Source organism: Bufo bufo, chromosome 3 (genome assembly GCF_905171765.1).
Source record: "Bufo bufo chromosome 3, aBufBuf1.1, whole genome shotgun sequence".
Lineage (NCBI taxonomy): Eukaryota > Metazoa > Chordata > Amphibia > Anura > Bufonidae > Bufo > Bufo bufo.
The window spans coordinates 622,121,548-622,136,762 of NC_053391.1; the positions used below are offsets into that span (position 1 = coordinate 622,121,548).

The 15,215-nt window shown below is 46.8% G+C and overlaps 1 protein-coding gene across 1 annotated transcript in view; it reads left to right on the forward strand.

Moving 5' to 3' along the window:
• Nucleotides 1-3,913: 3,913 nt before the first annotated feature.
• ALG5 (ALG5 dolichyl-phosphate beta-glucosyltransferase) overlaps nucleotides 3,914-15,215 on the forward strand; it is a 71,587-nt gene continuing 60,285 nt past the window's right edge. The window contains exon 1 of the mRNA XM_040426101.1: nucleotides 3,914-4,138. Coding sequence (XP_040282035.1) covers nucleotides 4,073-4,138 — 66 coding nt within the window. The 5' untranslated portion in view covers nucleotides 3,914-4,072. The remainder of the gene's footprint in view (nucleotides 4,139-15,215) is intronic.

Below are 15,215 nucleotides of genomic sequence, written 5' to 3' on the forward strand. Positions count from 1 at the left end.
AAGCGTCCCATCTCCTGCTGCACTGCTCCCTCTGCCGGCCACACCAGGAACTGCGCTCCCACAGACCAAACACTGAATAGAAAAAAAGTAATAGTCCTGGAAAGTTATAATTTATATATATATATATATATATATATATATATATATATATATATATATATAATAGTAATTCATAATCCATGTTGTGAAACACTATCTTTGTAAACCTATATCTAGAACACTTCGCACCAATCAGATCTACAATAGGCAAAAAAGATCCTACTCATAATGAATAACATAAAATATTAAAAGGAGATGTCCACTTTGGACAATCCACTTTTGTTAAGAGTCCCCTGAATTTAGAAGAGCACAGGCTGTCCCCCATGCTAGGGCCTCAGCAGTAATTTGTAGGGGAACCTGTCGGCCATCGCTCAATTCACCCGAAACACCTGGCTACCTCCGTTAGTCCCATAGACATTGAGGGTCAATTATGAACCTTTTTACGCCAGTTTTTGGTATCAGAAATTCACAAGACCTCTTTTTGCCACTTTTTAAATGCCCGTGCGAAAATAATTTGATGCATGAGTGTTTTTGTGTCGTGCTCGCCACCGGGATATGGGCCCTGGTAAATTTACTAATGTAAATGTTAGTGAAAAACGACTCCAGTCAGGTGCAGAAGTCGTTTTTACTCCTGATGCACGGACTGCCAGAGGTGCGCCTAATTTAGGGCTCATGCACACGACCGTATGTATTTAGTGGTCCGCAAAACAAGGATCCGCAAAAAAAGGATGACATCTGTGTAGCGTCCGTGTTACATCCATTTTTTTTTTTTTTGGGCGGATTCATTGTAACAATGCCTGTCCTTGTCCGCAAAATGGACAAGAATAGGACATGTTCTATTTTTTTACGGAATGGACTTGAGGACGTACGGAGTAATTTCCGTTTTTTTGGAAATAGACAAAAATTACATTTGTGTGCACGAGCCCTTATGATGAGGTCCGTACTTGTAATAAAATAGACACTTCCTCTGGCAGTGTACGGGCTATCAAAGACTGACGTAAAAGTGGCTCTTTGATAAATGACAGGTTAACTGAACTAGACAACCCACTTTAGGCCTTATGCACACGAACATATTTTGTTTCCGTGTCCATTCCGTTTTTTTTGCGGATAGGATGCGGACCTATTCATTTCAATGGGTCCGCTAAAAATGCATCCGTATGTCCGTTCCGTAGCTCTGCAAAAAAAAAAAAATAGAACATGTCCTATTTTTGTCCGTTTTAGGCATTGTTACAATGGATCCGCAAAAAAAAAACAACAGATGGCCTTTTTTGCGGATCCGCAATTTGAGGACCGCAAAACACATACGGTTGTGTGCATGTAGCCTTAAAGAGGAGCTGTCCCTGTTCCTGACATGACTGTTTTAGTAACTACATGTGTTCCCCGTGTAATAACAATTCTGGAGCATCTATTCTATAAGAGTTAATTACCGGCAGTTTGCAATGAAGGTCCAGATGGGTGTCCCTGCACAGTCTGACACTCGCAGCACTGGCTGGATAGGGTTAGACTGTGCAGGGACACCCACCCCCAGGTTAGATTGTTTTGGCGGCAAGCAGATAGATTTCTGCAAGCCTCGTTCAGATAAATGGAAGTGATTTCCAGTTACAGAAACCCTGCAACAAAATATGACTCCTTACCCTTAGGGCTCATGCACATAAACTTATTTTTTGTCCATGTCCTCTCCAGTTTTTTGCAGCCCGTATGTGGAACCCTTCATTTCAATGGGGCCACAAAAAAATAGAAATTATTCCGCGTGCATTCCGTATCCATTTGTCCGTAAGTTCGTTCTGCAAAAAAATAGAACATGTCCTATTCTTGCCCATTTTGAGGACAAGCACAGGCTTTGTTACAATGGGTCAGCAAAAAAAAAAAAAAAAAACGGATGTTAAGAGGATGTCACACGGATCTCATCTGTTTTTTTTTTGTGGATCTGTGTTTTGTGGACCGCAAAATACATACGGTCGTGTGCATGAGCCCTTAGACTAGGTTCACATGTGACTGATTAGCTGTGTCACATGGCCTAGGAGGAGGCCGCAGCACTCACGGAGCGCAGGCCTCTTCTAACAGCTGATCAGCGGGGGTCCCGGGTGTTGGACCCTTGCTAATCTGATATTGACAACCTATCCTGAGGAGAAGTCATCAATATTAAATCCCGGATAAGCCTTTTAATGATACTGATGACCTATCCTCAGGATCAGCAGTTCCCTGCAGCCTCTGGTGACAAACCTGGGAGCACAGCTCCATTCAAAGTGTAGTGGTTGTGCCGGGTTGGGAGCTGAGCTGCGGTAACAGGCACAGGCACTACACTTGACTACTACACTGGATGGAGCTGTTCTTCTGGGTCCATTCTGTGTGCTTCAGGGAACAGCTGATTGTGGGGTGGCAGGAGTCAGCCCCCACCAATCTGATTTTGACTTATCCTGAGGGTAAGTCAGCAATATCATTAAAGGGGTTATCCCATCTCAGACAATGGGGGCATATCGCTAGGATATGCCCGCATTGTCTTATAGCTGGGACCCGCACCTATATGGAGAACGGAGCCCCCGAAAATGTTGGAGGGCGCACTGTGCATGCACAGCCGCCCCCCATTCATTTCTATGGGGCCGCTTAAAATAATTGAGCACTGGCTCGGCTATTTCCCTTGGGCCCATAGAAGTGACTGGGAGAGGTGTCCGGTCAAGCGCGGTGCGGAGAGCGCTTGGTGGTGGCCGGACCGGAGTCCTCCAGCCACCACGTTGACCCGCTCCGTTTTCGATATAGGTGCGGGTCCCAGCGGTGGGATCTACACCTATAAGACAATGGGGGCATATAGTAGCAATATGCCCCCATTGTCGCAGATGAGACAACCCCTTTAACCCAGAACCTAATAAGAACAATGGGCTGTATACGCAGCGTCGGACTGACCCACCAGGGTCCTCCTGTGGGCCCAGCTTCTGATACCATATTGGCCCCTAAGGTCCAGCCAATAACTTGCCACTAGGGTCAGTTTCATTTATTGATGATATGGGGTTTGGACCCTGAGAATAATTTCCTCTGGTGGGCCCAAGGAACCCCAGTCCGACACTGTGTATATGTAACACCTAGTCGTGTCAGGTCCTCCAGAGAAAAGGGTTTCTAAATGTGAGCCCAAGATGAGAGCAGCTCTGGTAAAGGAACGTCCACACCGTCAGGAGGGAATCATAAAAGGAGAGAAAGTATAAAGGGAAGATAGGACTTCTCCCAGGATACCTGGCCGTGGGACCATGCTCTATGACAGGAGGATAGACATGGGAGGTCGCTCTAAACCGACGTGAAGAAGACAACCAAGCAGAAATAAATATGCCATAAAAGTGTTTAATGGTTGAAAAGCTGACAAAAAAAAAAAGGAATTTACTCCATTTGTATTTTTCCTTTTTTCTACGTTAATAACCTGTATAATTTTTTGTCGACAGCGGAGATATTTATATTGGAGATTACGTCAGGATAGACCTAGTGAATACGCCGACCGGACAGAACGTATACGGCCGTGACCGAAGACTAGTTTAGGTCCTTTGTACGCTTTTTGATAACCACAATGTGGGTGACCGGGTTGGACGTCCATCAACAGGAAATCTCCAACTAAATGCACTTTCCAATGAGACCATAACATAGTGGCGTCTAGCAAGTGAAAAACCAAGCAATGATTACACGAATTAAAACCCGCAGGCTGCCTATTTATCTACTGTCATACACTATTTGTGTTTTATGTCTACAGTCCTACAATACGTCATCCCTATGTAAAAGTATAGGCAGCAATGGTAGAGGCCGCTATGCAGCCTCCGGGCGCACGGTGGCGCTCCTTACAGGACTGGACGCTCGCCTGTGACGTTCGCTCTTGAATTAGAAGGCGCAGCAGAGCAGTGACAGCCTCACTTCCGCATAGGTGTATGTGTGCTATAGGTTCCGGCAGATGCGGGGCTGGTGTGTGCCGGGTACCGGAAGAGAGTTGTTCCGGGCTGCAGACAGCGTTGACTGCTCCCCGTTTTAGCTGCCTGAGGCCGGGCATGGTGTGGGTATCATGCTGTGCTGCCTGTGTGATCTCCTGCAGCTGCTGGCTGCTCTGGCCGCTGCCCTGCTGCTCGCGGTGAGTCCAGAGATAACGTTAGTACATACGGGCAGCGTCTCCTCGGGGTGTACAATGTCTAACCGTGGCCATGCTTCTGCTAGCTTTGCAGATAGCCTTGATTAGAAAGTAAAGAAATCCACTGTTGTGTACACAGCTCTTGTACAGACCTATGCGTCTCCATGGTTACAGCAAACAAGCCCAGTGTAGTATCCTGCAGTAATCCCCCCATCTGTCTGGCTCCTGCTCCCTTCTAATGCACAGTTGATAGGTTTTGCCTTCAGGATTGGGGGACGCAGGTAACCATGGAGACGCATAGCTTTATAGGAGCTGTGTGCACCTAATGAGCTGTGGCTTCGTTTATAACAATGTATTACAGAGTAAAATAATGGTGGTTGCAAAGGTGGACATCCAAATATTCACCAGCTGTCCTCAGGATAGGTCGCCCGTTTCTGATTGGTCCCAGCAGCCCCGCCAACCAGCTGTTGGAAGAGCACTGTGACCTCTTCATATAATACCAAGCATGGCGCCGCACACTAGTGGCTGTGCTTGGTATTGCTGCTGAGTCCTAGTCACGTGAATGTGCTTGAGCGGCACGTAGCTCAGGTGATTGGTGGACGTGATGTCGCAGCTCGTGTCGAGCACGAATATTCGAATAGCAAATTTTTGTCGCGAATATTTATAATACAGTGCTATATATTCGTCATATCGCATATTCAGCTTTTTTTTTTTCCATCTGAACACGTGATTCCTCTCTGCTTCTTGCTTGTGGGCCAATGAGAAGGAAGCAATGTCAACAGTGATGGTCAGTTGGCAGTGTTTGCCAGCGAACACATGCGGGCTGCCATCTTTAGTAAGGTAGACTCACCCGTCCGGCAATGCACAGGTAAGCCCTTAAAGGGGTTATCCGAGTTAACTTAACCTTATCTTTATGGCTTTATTTCTCCTATACCTTAGTTTTCCTAAATCACTTACTGTACCTATCTTGTGCCGTTTCTCTGCTACACTAAACAGTCATGTGACCGCCCACGTCATCAGCTGTGACGTTCCGTTGACATGGAGCTCTCTGCTTGTCGGAGTGACTAAGCCATGTCAACGGAACGTCATCAGCCTTGGCCACGCCCCCACCTCTCTGCATTACAGTCCGTGCGGCTGTGAGTTGATCGCGCATGCGCGATCCTCAGGCTACTTTCACACTAGCGTTCGGAGCGGGTCCGTCTGATGTTTCATCAGACGGATCCGCTCCTATAATGCAAACGCTTGCATCCGTTCAGAACGGATCCGTTTGCATAACAGTTTATTTCAGATCTGATTTTTCACTTCGGAAAACTCAGATCCGACAGTATATTCTAAACACAGAAGCGTTCCCATGGTGATGGGGACGCTTCAAGTTAGAATATACTGAGAACTGTGTACATGACTGCCCCCTGCTGCCTGGCAGATGCTGCCAGGCAGCAGGGGGCAGACCCCCCCCCCCCCCCCCTCCTGTATTTAACTTATTGGTGGCCAGTGCAGCCCCCCCTCCCTCCCCAGTATTAATTGTAACCAGTGCGGCCCCCCTCCCTCTATATTCATCGGTGGCCAGTGCGGATATTAAATATGACCAGTGCGGCCCCCCCTCCCTCCCCAGTATTAAATATGAGCAGTGCGGTCTCCCCCTCCCTCCCCAGTATTAAATATGAGCAGTGCGGTCTCCCCCTCCCTCCCCAGTATTAAATATGAGCAGTGCGGTCTCCCCCTCCCTCCCCAGTATTAAATATGAGCAGTGCGGTCTCCCCCTCCCTCCCCAGTATTAAATATGAGCAGTGCGGCCTCCCCCTCCCTCTATTCATTGGTGGCCAGTGCGGATTCAAAGTATTGTGATCAGTGCGGCCTCTCCTCTCTTCCCCCCCCCCCCTCCCCCATCATTGGTGGCAGCGGAGAGTACCGATCGGAGTCCCAGTTTAAATCGCTGGGGCTCTGATCGGTTACCATGGCAGCCAAGACGCTATTGCAGTCTTGGCTGCCATGGTTACTTAGCAACAATTAGCAGCATTATACTTACCTGAAGAGCTGCGATGTCTGTGACCGGCCGGGAGCTCCTCCTACTGGTAAAGTGACAGGTCTGTGCGGCGCATTGCCTATAGACCTGTCACTTACCAGTAGGAGGAGCTCCCGGCCGGTCACATAGATCGCAGCTCTTCAGGTAAGTATAATGCTGCTATTTGTTGCTAAGTAACCATGGCAGCCAAGACTGCAATAGTGTCTTGGCTGCCATGGTAACCGATCGGAGCCCCAGCGATTTTAAACTGGGACTCCGATCGGTACTCTCCGCTGCCACCAATGATGGGGGGGGGGGGGGGGTCGAGAGGAGAGGCCGCACTGATCACAATACTTTGAATCCGCACTGGCCACCAATGAATAGAGGGAGGGGCAGGCCGCACTGCTCATATTTAATACTGGGGAGGGAGGGGGAGACCGCACTGCTCATATTTAATACTGGGGAGGGAGGGGGAGACCGCACTGCTCATATTTAATACTGGGGAGGGAGGGGGAGACCGCACTGCTCATATTTAATACTGGGGAGGGAGGGGGAGACCGCACTGGTCATATTCAATATCCGCACTGGCCACCGATGAATATAGAGGGAGGGGGGCCGCACTGGTTACAATTAATACTGGGGAGGGAGGGGGGGCCGCACTGGCCACCAATAAGTTAAATACAGGAGGAGGGGGGGGGGGTCTGCCCCCTGCTGCCTGGCAGCATCTGCTAGGCAGCAGGGGGCAGTCATGTACACAGTTCTCAGTATATTCTAACTTGAAGCGTCCCCATCACCATGGGAACGCTTCTGTGTTTAGAATATACTGTCGGATCTGAGTTTTCCGAAGTGAAAAATCAGATCTGAAATAAACTGTTATGCAAACGGATCCGTTCTGAACGGATGCAAGCGTTTGCATTATAGGAGCGGATCCGTCTGATGAAACATCAGACGGACCCGCTCCGAACGCTAGTGTGAAAGTAGCCTAACTGCGGCTAATAGCTCAACCCCTCCCACAAATATTCATGAGGGAGAGATGAGTCATTGTTACTGCTGCATGTAAACACAGCAATAACAGAACCTGGAAAAGTTGTAAGGATCGTTCTTTTTTCAAAAAATCAAGCTTGACTAATGTATATGTATATCCTGATTAATTTTGTTAGGTTTTATTTTTTTTCCCATAACTCGGATAACCCCTTTAACTGTGTCTGTGCTTGGGGGGCCTTCATCGGGCTGTTCTCCGAACTGCCTGCTCCCGGTGACTGCATTCGATTTCAGACCGGCTCCTGGCACAGGTAAGGGCTTACCTGTGCATCGCTGGATGGGTGAATCTACCTTACTAAAGATGGCAGCCCGCATGTGTTCACTGGCCAACACTGCCAACTGACCATCACTGAATGTCAAGTCACAACAATACTTAGTGCACCAATCAGTAATCTGTAGTCAGACCGCTAAAATGGGAAGTTGCACGTAGTGCGAAAAAATATTCTAATCCCTGCCGATTAGCGCTATTGGAGCACCCTATCTGCATAGAAAGCTATTGTAATGTTCTGCCGTGCCAACCATTTTCTCCAGTCTCAGGAAACTTATACCAGCTTGAAAAATGTAGCCAAAGTGACCCACGTCTGTATTTTGCGTTAGGAATTTGCATTACGCTATTTTTACATTGCTGATTTTTTGCATTCAATAAAATAATCTCAAATTCGCAAATATTCTACAAAATATTCGTGAAATATCACGAATTCGAATATAGCCCCAGCCGCTCATTACTACTGAGCACTACAGCTGATCCGTGGGGGGTGCTTGGAGTCGGACTTATCTGATATTGATGACCCCTCCCGAGGACAGATCATCAGTATTTAAAGGGGTTGTCTGACAAATTGGAACATGAATGGCAGCCAAGACAACCCCTTTAAATTGGGTATTGAGAATAGAAGCATGGGGCAGAAGGTTGTTAAAGACCTATGAAAGGCTGTGGGGAACAAAACTTAAAGGGGTTCTGCAGTTATTTTAAACGGATGATCTATCTTCTGGATAAATCATCAGCATCTGATCGGCGGGGGTCCGACACCGGGGACCCCCGCCGATCAGCTGTTTAACCACCTCCGGACCGCCTAACGCAGGATCGCGTTCCGGAGGTGGCAGCGCTGCGCACAGTCACGCATATACGCGTCATCTCGCGAGACGCGAGATTTCCTGTGAACGCGCGCACACAGGCGCGCGCGCTCACAGGAACGGAAGGTAAGAGAGTTGATCTCCAGCCTGCCAGCGGCGATCGTTCGCTGGCAGGCTGGAGATGTGTTTTTTTTAACCCCTAACAGGTATATTAGACGCTGTTTTGATAACAGCGTCTAATATACCTGCTACCTGGTCCTCTGGTGGTCCCCTTTGTTTGGATCGACCACCAGAGGACACAGGTAGCTCAGTAAAGTAGCACCAAGCACCACTACACTACACTACACCCCCCCCCCATCACTTATTAACCCCTTATTAGCCCCTGATCACCCCTAATCACCCCTGATCACCCCATATAGACTCCCTGATCACCCCCCTGTCATTGATTACCCCCCTGTCATTGATCAACCCCCTGTAAAGCTCCATTCAGACGTCCGCATGATTTTTACGGATCCACTGATAGATGGATCGGATCCGCAAAACGCATCCGGACGTCTGAATGAAGCCTTACAGGGGCATGATCAATGACTGTGGTGATCACCCCATATAGACTCCCTGATCACCCCCCTGTCATTGATTACCCCCCTGTAAAGCTCCATTCAGATGTCCGCATGATTTTTACGGATGCACTGATACATGGATCGGATCCGCAAAACGCATCCGGTCGTCTGAATGAAGCCTTACAGGGGCATGATCAATGACTGTGGTGATCACCCCCCTGTCATTGATTACCCCCCTGTAAAGCTCCATTCAGATGTCCGCATGATTTTTACGGATGCACTGATAGATGGATCGGATCCGCAAAACGCATCCGGACGTCTGAATGAAGCCATACAGGGGCATGATCAATGACTGTGGTGATCACCCCATATAGACTCCCTGATCACCCCCCTGTCATTGATTACCCCCCTGTCATTGATTACCCCCCTGTAAAGCTCCATTCAGATGTCCGCATGATTTTTACGGATGCACTGATAGATGGATCGGATCCGCAAAACGCATCCGGACGTCTGAATGAAGCCTTACAGGGGCATGATCAATGACTGTGGTGATCACCCCATATAGACTCCCTGATCACCCCCCTGTAAAGCTCCATTCAGATGTCCGCATGATTTTTACGGATGCACTGATACATGGATCGGATCCGCAAAACGCATCCGGTCGTCTGAATGAAGCCTTACAGGGGCATGATCAATGACTGTGGTGATCACCCCCCTGTCATTGATTACCCCCCTGTAAAGCTCCATTCAGATGTCCGCATGATTTTTACGGATGCACTGATAGATGGATCGGATCCGCAAAACGCATCCGGACGTCTGAATGAAGCCTTACAGGGGCATGATCAATGACTGTGGTGATCACCCCATATAGACTCCCTGATCACCCCCCTGTCATTGATCACCCCCCTGTCATTGATTACCCCCCTGTAAAGCTCCATTCAGATGTCCGCATGATTTTTACGGATGCACTGATAGATGGATCGGATCCGCAAAACGCATCCGGACGTCTGAATGAAGCCTTACACGGGCGTGATCAATGACTGTGGTTATCACCCCATATAGACTCCCTGATCACCCCCCTGTCATTGATCACCCCCCTGTCATTGATCAACCCCCCTGTCATTGATCACCCCTCTGTAAGGCTCCATTCAGATATTTTTTTGGCCCAAGTTAGCAGAATTTTTTTTTTTTTTTCTTACAAAGTCTCATATTCCACTAACTTGTGTCAAAAAATAAAATCTCACATGAACTCACCATACCCCTCACGGAATCCAAATGCGTAAAATTTTTTAGACATTTATATTCCAGACTTCTTCTCACGCTTTAGGGCCCCTAGAATGCCAGGGCAGTATAAATACCCCACATGTGACCCCATTTCGGAAAGAAGACACCCCCAGGTATTCCGTGAGGGGCATATTGAGTCCATGAAAGATTGAAATTTTTGTCCCAAGTTAGCGGAACGGGAGACTTTGTGAGAAAAAAATTAAAAATATCAATTTCCGCTAACTTGTGCCAAAAAAAAAAATATTCTATGAACTCGCCATGCCCCTCATTGAATACCTTGGGGTGTCTTCTTTCCAAAATGGGGTCACATGTGGGGTATTTATACTGCCCTGGCATTCTAGGGGCCCCAAAGCGTGAGAAGAAGTCTGGTATCCAAATGTCTAAAAATGCCCTCCTAAAAGGAATTTGGGCACCTTTGCGCATCTAGGCTGCAAAAAAGTGTCACACATCTGGTATCGCCGTACTCAGGAGAAGTTGGGGAATGTGTTTTGGGGTGTCATTTTACATATACCCATGCTGGGTGAGAGAAATATCTTGGTCAAATGCCAACTTTGTATAAAAAAATGGGAAAAGTTGTCTTTTGCCAAGATATTTCTCTCACCCAGCATGGGTATATGTAAAATGACACCCCAAAACACATTCCCCAACTTCTCCTGAATACGGCGATACCACATGTGTGACACTTTTTTGCAGCCTAGGTGGGCAAAGGGGCCCATATTCCAAAGAGCACCTTTAGGATTTCACAGGTCATTTACCTACTTACCACACATTAGGGCCCCTGGAAAATGCCAGGGCAGTATAACTACCCCACAAGTGACCCCATTTTGGAAAGAAGACACCCCAAGGTATTCCGTGAGGGGCATGGCGAGTTCCTAGAATTTTTTATTTTTTGTCACAAGTTAGTGGAAAATGCTTATTTTTTTTTTTTTTTTTTTTTTTCATACAAAGTCTCATATTCCACTAACTTGTGACAAAAAATAAAAACTTCCATGAACTCACTTTGCCCATCAGCGAATACCTTGGGGTCTCTTCTTTCCAAAATGGGGTCACTTGTGGGGTAGTTATACTGCCCTGGCATTCTAAGGGCCCAAATGTGTGGTAAGGAGTTTGAAATCAAATTCTGTAAAAAATGACCTGTGAAATCCGAAAGGTGCTCTTTTGAATATGGGCCCCTTTGCCCACCTCGGCTGCAAAAAAGTGTCACACATCTGGTATCTCCGTAATCGGGAGAAGTTGGGGAATGTGTTTTGGGGTGTCATTTTACATATACCCATGCTGGGTGAGAGAAATATCTTGGCAAAAGACAACTTTTCCCATTTTTTTATACAAAGTTGGCATTTGACCAAGATATTTATCTCACCCAGCATGGGTATATGTAAAAAGACACCCCAAAACACATTCCTCAACTTCTCCTGAATACAGAGATACCAGATGTGTGACACTTTTTTGCAGCCTAGGTGGGCAAAGGGGCCCACATTCCAAAGAGCACCTTTCGGATTTCACAGGTCATTTACCTACTTACCACACATTTGGGCCCCTAGAATGCCAGGGCAGTATAACTACCCCACAAGTGACCCCATTTTGGAAAGAAGAGACCCCAAGGTATTCGCTGATGGGCATAGTGAGTTCATGGAAGTTTTTATTTTTTGTCACAAGTTTGTGGAATATGAGACTTTGTATGAAAAAAAAAAAAAAAAATCATCATTTTCCACTAACTTGTGACAAAAAATAAAAAATTCTAGGAACTCGCCATGCCCCTCACGGAATACCTTGGGGTGTCTTCTTTCCAAAATGGGGTCACTTGTGGGGTAGTTATACTGCCCTGGTATTCTAGGGGCCCAAATGTGTGGTAAGGAGTTTGAAATCAAATTCAGGAAAAAATGAGGAGTGAAATCCGAAAGGTGCTCTTTGGAATATGGGCCCCTTTGCCCACCTAGGCTGCAAAAAAGTGTCACACATCTGGTATCCCCGTACTCAGGAGAAGTTGAGGAATGTGTTTTGGGGTGTCTTTTTACATATACCCATGCTGGGTGAGATAAATATCTTGGTCAAATGACAACTTTGTATAAAAAAATGGGAAAAGTTGTCTTTTGCCAAGATATTTCTCTCACCCAGCATGGGTATATATAAAATGACACCCCAAAACACATTCCCCACCTTCTCCTGAGTACGGAGATACCAGATGTGTGACACTTTTTTGCAGCCTAGGTGGGCAAAGGGGCCCATATTCCAAAGAGCACCTTTCGGATTTCACAGGTCATTTTTTACAGAATTTGATTTCAAACTCCTTACCACACATTTGGGCCCCTAGAATGCCAGGGCAGTATAACTACCCCACAAGTGACCCCATTTTGGAAAGAAGAGACCCCAAGGTATTCGCTGATGGGCATAGTGAGTTCATAGAAGTTTTTATTTTTTGTCACAAGTTAGTGGAACATGAGACTTTGTAAGGAAAAAAAAAAAAAAAAAAAAATCATCATTTTCCGCTAACTTGTGACAAAAAATAAAAAGTTCTATGAACTCACTATGCCCATCAGCGAATACCTTAGGGTGTGTACTTTCAGAAATGGGGTCATTTGTGGGGTGTTTGTACTGTCTGGGCATTGTAGAACCTCAGGAAACATGACAGGTGCTCAGAAAGTCAGAGCTGCTTCAAAAAGCGGAAATTCACATTTTTGTACCATAGTTTGTAAACGCTATAACTTTTACCCAAACATTTTTTTTTTATCAAAGACATGTAGAACTATAAATTTAGAGCAAAATTTCTATATGGATGTCGTTTTTTTTTGCAAAATTTTACAACTGAAAGTGAAAAATGTCATTTTTTTGCAAAAAAATCGTTAAATTTCGATTAATAACAAAAAAAGTAAAAATGTCAGCAGCAATGAAATACCACCAAATGAAAGCTCTATTAGTGAGAAGAAAAGGAGGTAAAATTCATTTGGGTGGTAAGTTGCATGACCGAGCAATAAACGGTGAAAGTAGTGTAGGTCAGAAGTGTAAAAAGTGGCCTGGTCTTTCAGGGTGTTTAAGCACTGGGGGCTGAGGTGGTTAAGAAGGCAGTAGCGCCGCGGCCTTCTCACTGTTTACTGCTGGCCCAGTGACGTCACGACTAGTATCAATGGCCTGGGCGGGGCTAAGCCCCACTCACGTGAACAGAGCTTAGCCCCGCCCAGGCCATTGATACAAGTCGTGACGTCACTGGGCCAGCAGTAAACAGCGAGAAGGCCACGGCGCTACTGCCAGCGCAGCTGCCTTCTCAAACAACTGATTGGCGAGGTCTCGGGTGTCGGACCCCCGCCTATCAGAAGCTGATGATCTATCCAGAGGATAGATCATCAGTTTAAAAAAAACTGCAGAACCCCTTTTAAAGGGGATTTTACCAAACGCAAGCCCTCTACTGTACAGAAGTTAAATGGTTTCTGTCATGAGAAATATCATTATGTAGCTGGCTGACATTAGCGATGTGGTAATGTCAGCAGAACATAACTGTATGACTTATATCTCCCTGCCTGCCGCCGTTTTCTTAAAATACAGACTTTTATAATATGCTAATGAGCCTCTAGGCGCTAGTGGGGCGTTGCTTCAGCACCTAGAGGCTCCATCTACGCACCCTTTAGCACGCCCAGGTCCAGTTGATTGACTTTCGAGTTCTCCTCATCGTTCCGTAAATTCCGCGCCGTCTCGTTTAGTATTCGCGCAGGGGCACTGGCTTCCTCACTGCGCATGCGCCGAAGGAAGGAAGCCTGCAGCAGGAGCGCGTCCTTCACTTACTGCGCCAGCGCCGAATACTAAACGGGATGGCGCAGGCACGGGATTTACAGGACACTGAGGAGAACTCGAAAGTCAATCAACTGGACCTGGGCGTGCCAAAGGGCGCATAGACGGAGCCTCTAGGTGCTGAAGCAACGCCCCACTAGCACCTAGAGGCTCATTAGCATATTATAAAAGTCAGTATTTTAAGAAAACAGCAGCAATATAAATGATACAGTTATGTTCTGCTGACATTACCACATCGCTAATGTCAGCCAGCTACATAACGATATTCCTCATGACCGAAACCATTTAAATATTCAAAACATCTCAACTTATTCAGTATAAGTGTCTTGTGCAGAAATACATGCCCTTTTGCAGGCCTTGGCATGCTATCGATGTGGTCATTAATGGTTGTCTGAGGAAAGTTCTGCCACACCAAATGCACTTGGAAACGGAGGCACTGCAGGCCATGGTAGCAGATTTCGGACACACAGGCTGCTCACAGTAGCACAAGCAATATGTGGCTGGACGTTGTCCTGTTGAAAAACGGCTCCTGGGACACTTTGGAGAAATGGGCGTCCCACTAGTTCAACGACCAAATCAATGAAACCCTGTGCTATTAGCGTGCCTGAAATGTGGACTAGAGGGGTTCGGCTATCATACATTGTGCCACCCCACATCCCTGGAGTGGGACCAGTGTGACGTTAGCCTTGTGAAGGCCTCTGCAGGAAGTTAGCCTCTGGAGACCACATGGGCATCATTGCTTCTGAGACAAAAGAAGGACTCATCGCTGAAGACGATAGACCTCCATTCCAGCCTCCATTGCCATCTTGCTGTGCATCATGATGGCCTATATGAATGGTGGTGTGAGATCAATACAACATCTTTAGCTGGCCATCTAGCTCATAGCCCAATGTCGTGCAAACCTCTTCTGATAGTTTGTATAGACACTGTTTGCCGCCTTAGGCTTGGGATGTGACGTTTAATTTTACTTGCCGTACAGAATGGATCACTATGCGCCATTGTTCTAATCAGGCGATCCGTCCATGCAGGGGTTCACCTCTGTGCATCTCTTGCTGTCATTCCAGTTTATCATTCCCATCCACCAGTACACACTGACCAGTGCTGACATCTCGGCCTAACCGTGTAGCAATCTGCCGGGGTGATAAACCAAGGTCTCCCAGTTCAAGGATTTTGTCCTTCCCGTTTGTGACAAGTGAGGATGACTGGCACATTGATGAACAGGGGGCATCACACAATCATCCCACACGACTTGATCTGATTTTGGAAGATTCATGTGGTGAAAAACTTTGACTAATATGCCCCTCCCACATTTCACTGATTGGAGCTAGGTGCTTGAAAATAC